Raw genomic sequence first — 13,853 nt, 5'->3', positions numbered from 1 at the left:
ACAGACAAAGAGATAGACGTTTGATTGGTGTGTCATACCTGTGTTTCATTTATTGGGGGAAACAAACTCTAAAATTGTCAATCATGAACTACTCCAATGCGATTCTGTAATAAATATATTGTGAAATGGCAGGGAATGGCATGAAGATGGACATACACTAAATGGACAAAAGTACTGGGACACCTGCTCATTTCTTCAGGAATCAAGAGTATTTTAAAGAGAGTTTGGGACTAGCTGTCTCTACTGTCCACAGAAGGCTTTCTACTAGATTTTGGAGCACTGCTGTGAGGATTTGATTGTGTTCAGAGTGTTAGTGAGGCCATGATGTTGGACGATTACCACCCCACCTCACCCTCAACTCCTTTACTCCTCCTAAAAGTATTTTAGTAATAGTTTAGGCATTATGCCAATAGGTTCATGTTTATCTGCTCCACATCTGTGTCGGCAATGAGCGTAGCTTTAAGTAGCTGGATGCATGCATTTGAAGGGGTGTCCTCATTTTGGACCAGCAATTGGACATATTGCGTACGTTCACCCAAACCTTCACGTGAAGCGTGGGAAGTCATTTGGAAGCTGGTAGAAACAACTGCGAGTAATAACATTTCAATTAAGACTCGGGCAGTGTCCTAATTGTGTACTACACACTAATATTGTAGGGCACAGACTAGTCTTAGTCAGTGTGGATTTGCCAGGTTAGTACACTTAAATATTAACATACGAACCCATTGTCTACTAACAGGACGTTTTGAAGCATTGCTATGGCAACATATGCCACTATAAGTTCTTCCCCGAGTGTGAGTGGCTCCCCCCCTTTCCGGTTCATGCTGCATAGTGGGATAATGGTGTCCATCGTAACCACACTCAAAAATCGACTGGATCTGCATCTGGAACTGCATAGCAGAAAATCCCAGACAAGTCCTGCCATTTTTGGGACGTTTTTGGGTCGTCTAGCCATCCCAACCCAACTCTTGTGGGATGTTCTCTGATTATTACGCTGATTATTACATTTTTCACACATCAACTTTAGGAACTGACTGTTCACTTGCTACCCAAATGTATGTCACACCCCCTGACAGGTGCCACTGTGACCAGATAATCAGTTCTTCACTTCAGCTGTCTGTATAGTGCCTGTATTGGAAGACAGACAGTGATAGCCTGCCATCTCCAGTTTGTTCATACATGTGTCTGTACAGCAAGCTTGGATTCCAGCTGTCAGTGCTAGCATATACAGGTGACACTCCAGTTGACTTTTTCTCCCTCCTCCTTTCCTCCTTTGTTTTCAGATGAAAGCTCCTGGAAGCTGGCGAGAGCCCTTGTCTTCCGCTCACAATTGCCGTGTGTGTCATTACACGCTTTAGCACGCCTTTGGGCCTAAACAATCTTAGAACATAGCAGCTGTGTGTGAGTGCAGTGAAGGCCATTGTGCTGGCCACATGGCGCTGGACTGGAATGCTTTTGTCTCCATCTGCGGCAGGGTGTGTGCTCTTGTGTGTGTGCTCGTGTGTGTGTGTGTGTGTGTGTGTGTGTGTGTGCCGTATCAGGGCAGGACAGTCTGTGTAGCTCCACTGAAGGCCATCTGCTCACCGCTCCTGACACATTAGGCTTCCTGGCCTGACCTCACCCCAAACCATGCCTGGACCACAGCGTTTAGGAGTCAAGGTCCTGCCAGCTGACTTTGGGAGGCTGTAACAGTTCATACTGTAAAGCACATAAAGCACAGTCAGATAGGAACACTGCAACACAGGGTGTTAAGGGTTTCCAAATAGTATGAAATGCGACTGTTCAACAAAGATGATTCTTTTGCACAGTAAGCCAGCTAATATGAGCTCAGATTACAATCTGTTCTGTTTACAGTTATGATTGTCTCTTTTTTAGCAAACAAAATTACTTTATTACTTTAATTAAAGTAGTTGATTGTTAGTTTTGCTGAATCAATTGTTTCAATGTTTAATTACTGTTTCAAAAACCCAGCTTTGATTTTTTGTATTTTGTTTCTTTACTGAAACATGTGTTTACAAATCGTTTTAATAACGTGGTGTTTAGATTTATTTAATGTATTATCGGAGTCTAATTTATTTTGTAATCTGTTATATTAAATTATTAATTCATGTAAAAGAGCCGTGTGTTTGAAAAAAAATTGTCTGATTAAAAACCTTCATTTGCTTTTTTTTTTGTCATTTTTTAATGTAAACACGGAAACTCCTAGTGGGTTTCTTTTTGTTTATTAAAAACGCTAAAGAATAAAAATAATAATTAAAAAAACCGCTCATGAATATTCATCGAGGCTTTTCCTTACGTCACGGTCAGCCTCGTCCTCTTAAAGGGGCCGCAGCAGTGAAACTCCTCTCGCAGCGATTTTCAGCTCCTCGGCGGACGGACGGGAGAGCTCGGCTCTTCTGTGCCGTTGTGTTTTGACGCTGGGCGTCGGTTCTCCTCCACCGTGTTTCCGCCTCGGTTAGCGTCTGTTTACGACTAAATTCGGTCAAATATCCGAGTTCGGTCAAATATCGGAGGTAAAATGAACGGGAAATCAGCGAGCGGAACGCCGGCCTGTATCGAGGGTCTCCCCCCTCTTCCGAAGAGCCTGAGTGGCTTGCTGAACTCGAGCGGCGGCTCTTGGAGAGACATGGAGCGGGTGTACGTGAAGAAAACCATGATCCAGGACGACCTGAGCCGAGGCAGGGCCAACGCTGACGGCCTGCTGGCCAGCAAACCGGCCAACCTCGACGCCGCTTTGGCTCTCCTCAGAAAGGAAATGGTGAGCGGGGCTGGGTTGAGCGGAGAGCTGAATCCTGAGAGAAGAAAGAAAAGCAACAGCTGCTTTAGCTCCGTGTGTGAACACTGCTGCAGCCCTGGCTTTCTAACCTTCTCTAAAGCCCACGACGTCTGAGTGGTCAAAATGTGCCCTTTGTCAAGCCAGGCTACTCCAAGTAGTTTTATTATTATTATTATTACTATTATTACTATTATTTACATTGGTGCTAAAAGGCAGCTGAACTCTGAACACAGAGGTGTCAAAGTATATCAGGTAGCTATAGCTATATGTTACCGGTTTATTCTGTTTCTAGATGTAAAAGCTGTCAAAAGTCACTTTAAATCATGGAAATAGAATAAACTAAATATTAACTTAAATTTATGTGAGATTAAAAAGATTAATGTATAATATTTTGGTGCATTCAGGAAGAAAAATGGACAAAATGCTAGATATAGGCCTTTCAAGTCAACAAATGGCTCTTTTGTATTTACATAGTGTGTGTGTGTGTGTGTGTGTGTGTGTGTGTGTGTGTGTGTGTGTGTGTGTGTGTGTGTGTCCTAGGTGGGCTTGAGGCAGCAAGATATGTCTTTGCTCTGCCAGCTCTGGTCCCTCCACGAGTCCATCCAGGAGTACAAGGGCAGCTGCCAGGACCTGTCGGCCGGGTCCAGCGCTGATGGCCCATACGGGATGGAGAACGGCTACTTTGACGAAGATGACGAGTACTACACGGAGTCCGGAGTGACCCCCACGGAGACGCCAGAAGGGCCCGAGTTGTCGCCCCAGAACGGGACGGCCCAGGGCAAGTGGCTTCACGACTCCCTTCACGTCACGATATGAGAGACTGTGCTGCCTTTCTGGCTGCAACCCTGAGCCGGCTGGGCCGCAGCGGAGGCAGGAGGCTGCTCTCTTTGAGACAGAGCTGCGACGCTGCTTCTGTTTTTGCTGGCTTTTTCTTCCCCCTTGTTTTTTCCTGCAGACTTTTTTCTATAGAAGATATAAATCGAGATTATTTATTATATAATACAGTATAGGATTTGTTCTGATTTAATGGACGTTTAATTTTTTTTATGACTTGTATATGAGGAGTGAAGCGCGTCTCGTAATCTTCACGTTTACACTAAAAACATTTAACTTGACTGACTTATCCATGCTTCGCCCAGAAAAGTGATCTTCTGTAGCAACAGTTGCTATGGTCATGTGATGTGCCACAGTCCTCTCACCTGCCAGCTCTGGTCTCTTTTGGCAGATTATTTAACAAAGGGGGACGGTCATCATACTTCCTCCATTAAAATTTAGTTCAAACTATCATAAGGCTATTGAATTATGAATTCGGTATTGTGAGCATCGTTAGACCCATGTTCGCTACATAAAGTTGAGTCTCCTACTTCACATTCTCATTAAATTCCTGTTTACGGAGGAAGGAGAACGCAGCGTAGGGTGTCTTGCCCAAGGACTCTTACTGATGTAGCGGGGCTTGCTCGCCCAGCCAGGGAATCGCCAACCACCATGCTCACGTTATCCTGATTACGTTAAGAAACTTTTCGCACACAAACAAAATAATTGACTGCGATACAAGCTAGCAACAGTTGCTATGAACTATGGACGCCTTTATATGGCCGAAGCATGGGAAAAATCGGTTATGCTGTGGGATAGAAATGTGACCTTGGTCTAGCTGGAATAGCAACAGACGAGTCAGAGATGTGGCGGAGAGATGTGGCGGTTGCTATAAAAGCTCTCTTAATGGGCGATAAAAAAAAATGTGAATGAATTATAATGCTGGAAATGCTACCTATATTGCTCCAGCATGTAATCCAGGGTATAACCACCAAACCCCAAGCAGATCCTCCTCCTAAATCTAGGTTATTTATGCTAGAGATCAGATATAGTAATCAACGGCTTCTGATGTTCTTATATCCAGCAGCGTTTTTACTAGCTCCTCTTTTTTGTTATAGACTTTCTGCTGAAACCGCAGGCAAGACACCACACACACACACACACACACACACACACGTTCTGAACAGCTGCGCCATGTTTTAATGGCATTTCTTACCATGGCAGGAATTATTTAGACAGCCTGTACGTTAATGGAATAATTTGGCAATAAAAGGTTTGCTTGAACCTGAATCATAACTAACCCCAAGTGCAGTCGATCAGCCAAGATGTGTTTGGTATCTGCTTTGTGCATTCGTTTACAACGAGAGATACTAGGCTAAAGTTGCTAGCATACACTGGGCTTGGATTGTCACCAATTCCATCTCTGTAAATGCACTTCCAAAAACGCCCCTCGCTTGAAGTGCAGCCAGATGTTCATGTGCCTGATGTGGTTTAGAGCACCTCAGTCTATAGAAGTTTTTTAGAAATATTTAAAGCAAATAAATAATTTTGGCAATTTACATTGGTGACAATCTAAGGCCAATGTTTTTTGTTTGTTTTTTTAAAAAGCAATGTTGGCCCACTTTTTCCAGATCAGACACCAAACACGGCTTGCCTGATTGACTGTGTCTGGGCTAAGTGATGAGTCATGTTCATGATTTTTTTTTTTACTTTTACCTTTAAAACTACACAAACAACCCCTTTCATTAGTCTACAAATTACTGCTTGTGGTATGCACATTCGAACCAAACCAAACATTACTGCGGGAATATTAAAAACCAGGCTACAATACTATATGCATACTAATATGGGTGCTAACATGCCTAATGTCTTCCATTATCGATGGATTCCTCCTTTATGTATGTCAAGGGAGTCATTAGCAAGCACCATAATGCTCCCTCCATTGTAATTTTTTACTCTTACTCTGTTAAGTTTCCTACTAACTGATCACTGCTCAGGCACGCAAACCAAAGACAAATGCTGTGCTTATATCCTACATGAAGCTGCATATCAGTTCTACTCACTCGAGATGCTATGGCATCGTAAATCTTTCTTAAGATACGTTGTCGTTATTGGCGGACGGTTCTGTGCTGCGTCTTTCTGGTACTGGTATTCGAGGTGGACGGTGTTTGAAGTGATGCCGCTTGGCAGTCCTTGGCATCATGTCTGAAAGGATAAAGGTTCAGTTAGCTCCAGAAACTGGTGCAGAGTTTACTGAGAGCATGATGACTGGTGTATTTGTATTCGGTGTCAGATTGGGGCAGTAGGAACTGGAACTCTAAGAGGAGTTGAATCGGGTGTTCTAGACCAGGAAACCCACTAAACTCTGCAATGGCTGTGGGCCCTGTTTGGAATTTAGGGGGGCTTCTGATTCAGGTTTCTGCAGCTACCCTCACCAGATGTAGTCAATCGGCCAAGACCTTGTTTGGTGTCACAAGTTTGCTTCTCAAGCTTTATACTTGTGCTATGAGCGTAACGTAGCTAACAAGCAATAGAAGCAAATGGTCCACCAATGAGCATGAGGCTAACTGCATGCCTGATTCGTCACATGCTTGCATCAAAAAAAGTTACTTATGTGGCTTCCATTACATAAATGTGCAAGTTATGGGCCACGTTCATGTTCCAAGCCGCACTGAATGGGGTGGTGTGAACTGTTTCTGCATAGCGTAAACAAACCTGCGCCCTGAAATGACATGCAGGTGTGGTTCAAATCAATGACATCATGGGAATGAACAACGTGCATCATTAACATCAAACCAAGGCTTAATGCCCAAATGGCTCCCTACTCTAATGCACTCCTAGAGTTCACAGCTTCTGTGATCAAGTAGTGCACTACATGTCTATTAGGGACCTCATTGATTTGAGGGCTTCATACCAACGCATCCATACCACTGCAACCTCGGTATGTGAACGAAGGCTTAATAATGCAGGCATGTGATGGTTAAGTTATGCAGTTTGCAACTTGTCAATATGGGTTACACATGGTGTGTCTTGGCTGGTCGATTGCATTTGGTTTAAGGGGGATTGTGTGAATCTGAATTTCTGTCCCACTGTTCCCATTTAATAGGTACAACACAGGCCAGGAGGAGGACTAGCAAGGTACTCTCCATAATGGACAGTGAGAGGAGATCAACCAAGAAAGCTGTTTGTTCTACCTCTGCTCCAGACTGTGTGCTATATCATTCTGAATAACCTGGTGGCTCATTTCCTCACATCAGCAGACACAAATGAATGGCTCTTCTCTTCCCTCCCTTGAATTCCTGGCCTTAGATTGCTGTGGCATCACCAGGGATTTAACATGTGATCTCCTGATGATTGGGCCAACTCGTTCTGGGGTTTAGATGGGATTGGATGGGGTTAACATGAAAAACAATGTTTATCTTTGGGGGTTATTACACCCCACAGAGCCTTGTATGTATCCCTCCACCATGAACAGATATAAACACGTTCCTGGCCAAGACTTTAGCCCAAGGCGCCAGTTAGCATATGTGTAGCTCTTTCGCGTAATAACTTTCTGTAATTCTGCCGTTAAACTTTTCAGACTTCCAGCTAACTTCCAGCAAACTTTCCATTCAGCACCACTCTGAATACATAGTTTGCAGCTGGTAGTTATAGTGCTCCTTTCTTTACAACGCAGCATTTGATACCAAACCACTTTTGAGAAGTCTGGAATTGTGCGGTAACTCTCAGAGAACCATATCAGCCATATCATACACTCACAATGATGCTGCAGTAGTTGTGCGTTTCGTGTGTAGCTACTGCTGAGAGGTTGGACGAGCTTTACAGAATCGTAAATAGGGGGTCTGGGCAGAGCTATACTACAATGTACAATCAGGGCCCAGGTTCCTAAAAGCATCGTGGTGTTAAAATCATCTTAACTGGTTAAGAGGGTGTTCCGGGTGATGCTCGCACGGCCACCTTTAAGAACCGTCTTTGTGCTGAGATGCTTTTTTTTTTTTTTTTGTGGTAAGCCAGCCCAGAACAGTGGCAACAATATGTCTATTGTCTGTATATGCTGCCAGGCTTTGTGTACGTTCACATAGAAACATCACTGATCGTTCCTCACATAGTGCCTTCTGAACAGCCCGGGCCTCAAACACCAGACTTCTTCAAGCATTCTGGATTTGCAATCGTCTCCGTCAATCACTTCTGACATCAGTAACTGCATGTACCACATATATACAGCTGGTAGGAAGTTCTAGAAAAACCTTCATGAATGTCTCTCCACCACTCAACTATTGTATCGCATCATATCGTATATATCTTTTTTCCTCCCTTGTGGAAATCCCATTTGTTCACAGCAATGTGCAAAAAAAAAAAAAGTTTGCGATGAACTCCATCAGTAGTTGGTCATGAGATGCATTCCTCCAATGCTTTGTGTGCTGTGATTGTAAATGAGTGATGGATGAACATGATGGCAAGATTGGCTATTTTTATGGTGTTTTTGTTTTTTATCAGTTGAAATCAGACTTTCTTTCTGAGAGCGAACAAAAAGGCTTGTCCAGAGTGAAGTTCATATGTGTGCGTTCTACAGAATGACCTTACTACTGTAAGTTTTGGAGGATTGTTTTTTTTTTTTTGTATGCTTTTTTGTATATGTAATTATATTAAAGGAATAAATCACATCAGATGAAACTGTCTGCATTGTTTTCACTGATGCTACCATGCTACCAGCCTTTTGACCTTTCCTCTAAAGATGCTTCACAGGTCCTTTGACTCATGAGAATTATATAATGTTTTTTAAAAAAATTCTACAGCAGACTGTGGGATCACGTAAGCAAGTGTAGCAATTTAAGGTGTTCTGTTGCCAGAGATCTTGGAAAGAGAACACGAAACTCCATAAAGACTGCGAGCAGAGTGAGGATTAAACCCACAATCCTACAATCCTTGGGACCCCCCCAAAACTTGCAGAAAATACTAAAGTGATAGCAATTAATTATTAGTTTAATCTTGGTTAAATGGTTGTGTTTCTACAGAGCATCTAAACTGTACCATCCAAATGTAATGGACATGATTTAGAACTGACTATGTTTTACAGCAGGTGATGCTAGGCTAACATTGCTAGCCTGTGGGCAGTGGTGGCTCAGCGGTTAGAGCGCCGGGATATTGATAACAGGGTTGTGGGTTCGATTCCCGGGCTTGACAAGCTGCCACTGTTGGGCTCTTGAGCAAGGCCCTTTACTCTCTCTGCTCCCCGGGTGCTGGAGTTGGCTGCCCACTGGTGTGTGTGTGTGTGTGTGTGTGTGTGTGTGTGTGTGTGTGTGTGTGTGTGTGTGTGTGTGTGTGTGTGTGTGTTCACTACCAGATGGGTTAAATGCAGAGGACACATTTCGCTGTACAGTGACAAATACATGCACCTTTAACAAATACACTGCAGGTAGACTTACCATCTAATCTCCATCAATACACACAAAATCATATTTGCTTCTACAACATTGAAGGTTTCTTTTTTTCACTAAAGCAATTTAGTAACAGGACCTTATTTAATCAGGCACACTAAATTACAGTTTGTGATACTGTGCTGAGGTAAAAGCGGCGTCGTTTACCTAAAATGGCTGCCCTCATCATTCAGCTCTGTGGAGATGTTTAATTTTGTGTTTATACACTATTAGAGTAATGCTGCGTTCCATTTCAACTGGGTTGTCTGGATTTCTGGGTTTCAAGTAGAACATTTCAACTGGAACTCCCCCACAGGTCAGGTTTTCTACTGAGAAAGGCGGCAAAGCCTCGCCAACCCTCAGTTTAAAAAACCAAGATGGCGGCACCGCACATCAACAGTAATAAACGCAGTAGTGTTACACAGTCTGCAGTCAGCACTTCTGTCTGCGTTTCATGACTGCATTCATATCTCTGCTGTCCAGTGAAAACCATGTATCTCCATTTGTGTCCGTTTTTAGTTTTCTCCATGGTTTGAACCCTGTAGCTGCTCTGTACACCATGTACATAATTCTGGATGAATAGACCAAATAGAAATGCTCTGAATTACTTGGAATAAACATTTTTATTTACATTGACTTCCATTCAAAGCTAAGAGCATTTTTGCCTTCTCCTGCGAAGTCACCATTTTGGAGAAAGTATGTGTTTTTTAGTGGACTGCGACGATATGCTCAGTATACATACCAATAATGCTAACCTGGGACATAAAAAGTGGAGCATATATCAGTATATAGACCACCGTAAAACACCAGATTACCAGTTGTGGTAAACTCTGAAGTCTTCAGCTAACTGTTTTGGAAATATTTGACATAGAGTTCAGTTCAGTAGAAAGCAGCACTGTGTTCTAAACCACTCTGATTTGTCTGCACCAAACAGATGAAGATCTAGGTGTGTTTTGAGAGACCAGCTGAGAGACTATGGGGGGGGGGGGGGGGGGGGTACTGACAGAAAGGCGACGAGAGACAATCTGAGCAGAGTGTTTGTTAGCAACGTAAAAGAAAACTTCAGATACCAAACATGCCTTGACTGATCGACTACATTTGCAGTCTTACAGTGAGAAATCAGGGTTTTAAAAAATGATTCTTTAGGGAGAAGCCATAGAAGACTTAGTTTTAGCACATGGTTCTTTAAGGGACTGTGTGAACTGTGTGTGTGTGTCCTTTTTAATGAATGTTTACAATAACCATACAATACAGTGTGTTTCTTCTACTATCTGGGTGTTACGTGGGTTTCCCCCCTTTGCTACACTGTTAAAGGTATCCCTGAGAATCCTTTTCTTCTACGGTCCTTTTCTGGAAGGTTCCTCAAAGCACGTTCCTCCAGTTTCAAACGGAAGAACCTCCAAATGTTCCTCAAGGATCTTATACTTATACTATAACAGTGCAAAGTAACAGCATCCATTCTTCTCAGAATGCTTTACACTAAATGTTTGAGCATTGCTGTGATGATCTGATTGAATTCAGGCACATTGGATGATTAGGTTGGCACTCCAATTTATGCCAAAGGGATTAGATGAACTCCATCAGTCCAGAGAACACAGTTCCAGTGCTCTACAGCCTAGTGCTAGGGCCTTTCGGCATTTGGCATTTGGCATTGGATTCATGACCTTCGGCTCATGTGCAGTCTCTTCAGAGAGTCCCGTTCTGTTGGTTGATGTTTTTCTACATGGAATATACATATAAGTTGTGTGTGCAACTGAATGCCTGTAACAGCAATGAGTAGACCAAAATGAAGCTGAATTGGCTTATTAGAAGGGACACTGTCTGAATACTTCTGGACATGTAGAAATGTGTATAACAAACTTTTTGAAAGGTATTAAGCTGTGAACTGCTCCAGCATTTCTCTACGGGCAGCTCAATATACGCCTCAGTGTGTTCAAACACCTGCTCAGGAGATTGGAATGGATTACAGTAATCTTCACTGAAAAGCAAAGCCATGGTCTGCGTCACAATGGTCGGGAATTGCGCTGCTCAGTGTGCAACAGGTGGACTTGGTCAATAAGCTGCTAACATTCTTCAGACTGCAACAATGAAACTTCTGACTTCATTTATGCAACTCAACATTTCATAAGGAGCATTAGTTATAGCTCTTGCAATCAATAACTCAGTCTGGTAAACTCACAAAAAGAGCAGGTGTCCCACTGTGGCCTTTCTGAGAAGTTGATCCAATCAATATATATGGACATTCCCTAGAGTACACTGTGAGGAATAATGTTTGTTCTGAGGTTTATGAAAATATTTTCTCAAAATAAAGACTAAATATAGTTTAGACAAATATGGATACATATGGAAGACATATTTTCTTAAAATAAAGCCTATATAAAAAAAGAAATACCTATCTTACCTTCTTATAATTTGCAACTAGTTTCTCAATATAAAGACTCAATTTCTCAAGATTTTGCTTAGTTTTGCAAATTAGACATATTTAGTGAAGTGTGAAATAAAGACTTTAAAACAAAATGAACACATAGTTTCTTAAACAATTTTAAATACTTTCTTAAAATAAAGAGTAAAAAAAATGATAAAAAATAAATAAAAGAGTGAAAGACTTCATTTGTGCTTAGTTTTGCAAAATAGATGTTTTTGTTTTTAAGTAATAACTTTTAAATATAATTAAACTTAGTACTTACAAACTTACATTTGTACTTAGTTTCTCAAAATTAACACCTAGTTTCCTAAAGTAAAGATTTTAAAAACATTTTTAAATAGTTTCTTAAAATAAAGACTTTTCAAATTTGTACTTAATACAAAATAATTAATGGTTGAGCTCAACATCTTAACTTTGATTTTGTTAAAGAGTTTTAGCGTAGATAATTATTACTTCATTTTAAATAAAGCAAATATAATATAATATATAATATAAGTCATTATTCCAAAATAGTCATTATTTTGAGATGAAGTCTAAATGTTTGTGAAATGTGAAACCCATTTGACTCCCATTTAGTGTTACAATGACTTCTTATCTGGAGCAGTAAAGCTACTGTTTGCTCTGACACACTTACTGAAACTCTTATGCTGCTGATCTGATTAGCCAGGTACAGCAGCTGCTGCTGCATGATGTTAAAGGCTTACAAGCCTGAGCTACAGATGCTTGTGTTTCAAACCAAATCACTGTTTCACTACTATTTCATAAACAAACAATTCATTCAGCAGGAAAATAGGTACACCACACTTACATAAGACCTTATAAAAAGCCACCGATTTAGATTTCATGTAATTGCAGGTATTTGAACATAACAGTTGCTACCTTTCTCACTGTCTATCTATGTAAATATCTATAGTTAAGGTCAGAAGTTTACAAACACTCATCATGGACATGAATGTCATGGCAATATTGGGCTATCCATGATTTCTTTGAACTGTTGTCTTCTGGGGGGCAGAACAAAAATGCTACATACATCTTTATTAGAAAAGACAAGAAAAGTCAACACAGGGTCAACATTATACATACAGAGTAAACAATATACATACACCAGCTTAGAATATTAATTCAATGCTCTTAAAAAAGTTATCCTTAGTGTCTTAAAACGTACCAGTACCAAGACCTCTTAACTTCCTGTTAGTGATCATGACTAACTACAGCTGGTAGCCTCCCTGTGCCCACATAAAAAGAATTTGTTTGACAGCGCTCACGGAATTGACCACAAGACGAGTACAATGGGAAAGTCCAACAGATCTGAGAATAATGTAATAAATGTAGATTTAAATAAGTCAGAAAAGTAACTTAGTAAAGTAATTTCTAAACATCTGCAGATTCCATGACCATCTGTTCAAACACCTGCATGTAGGGTGGATTGTCACCCTCAGTAAGAAGAAATTGGCCTAGACAGTCAGGAACAAGTCATGAACTGTTAGCTGCTGGAACACCAGTGTCACTGTCGACTGTCACATGGGTTTTACTGGGCCTGTGCTCCAAAATCAACAACTTCCAAGCTCAACTAATGTTTGCAGTTGACTACTTGGACTACGAGAAACCTTCTGGAAGACAGTTTTATAGTCAGATGAGTCAAGAAAGGTTTGGCCACAATGTCCAAGGGTATGTTTGAAGGAGAAAAGGTGAGGCATTCAACCTCAAGAACACTGAGCCAGCTGTTAAGCATGGTGGTGGTAGCATAATTCTCTGGAGCTGTTTTGCTGGTACATTGCACAAAGTGGAAGGAGAGTTCTTTTAATAGCTTGTTGATGTATACCAGAAGTGCTTGGCCAAGATGCATGTACTTAACCAAATATAATGTCTGCTATATGTATAGGGTTAGAAAAAAAACCCAAATAAAGCCAGAAAAACAACAATTTGATAAAAAATACATTTTTGGCATATTTATGTCCACAATGTGTGTATGTGAACTTTTGAACACAACCTTCTATCTATCTGTCGCAGACTATCCATTAACCCAAATGAGATACATTAGATAAATCAGGAGCGTCGGCCCAGGCATGGCTCTCTGTCAGAGGTTAAACTGTCACATGTGTTTACTGGGTAAGGTCATTTTTCACTCAATTTGTCCTTACATGCTGCTAAGACAGTAAGAACTGGGACTATTCGAGGTGTAGACACAATGGCTGCAGTTTTCTTGAGCAGGCACAGCATCAGAAAGCCAGGCCTGTGGAATGAAGGTATCTCCAGAGCCTGTCTTAACTTGCGCAAGTCCCGTGGTGTCTTATATTAAGCAAGTGCAAGAAACATATGGCTTGCAGTTTTAACCAATGAACATATGTTGAATATCTGCTGGGGAATAACTGTTCCTCCAAAAAACACAATTATTTATAAGACTGTAGCGTATTAGCAGGTA

The 13,853-nt window shown here is 41.3% G+C and overlaps 1 protein-coding gene across 1 annotated transcript; it reads left to right on the top strand.

The window, feature by feature from the left end:
* Positions 1–2,365: 2,365 nt before the first annotated feature.
* Positions 2,366–8,263, top strand: fam89a (family with sequence similarity 89 member A). The gene is made up of 2 exons (XM_072678153.1): positions 2,366–2,758; positions 3,317–8,263. Exons 1-2 carry the CDS (start codon positions 2,519–2,521, stop codon positions 3,590–3,592), a joined length of 516 nt encoding a protein of 171 aa, XP_072534254.1. The 5' UTR covers positions 2,366–2,518; the 3' UTR covers positions 3,593–8,263.
* The last annotated feature ends 5,590 nt before the right edge of the window (positions 8,264–13,853 follow it).

Source organism: Salminus brasiliensis, chromosome 1 (genome assembly GCF_030463535.1).
Source record: "Salminus brasiliensis chromosome 1, fSalBra1.hap2, whole genome shotgun sequence".
Taxonomy (NCBI): Eukaryota; Metazoa; Chordata; class Actinopteri; order Characiformes; family Bryconidae; genus Salminus; species Salminus brasiliensis.
This window is presented reverse-complemented; position numbering and strand designations above follow the sequence as displayed.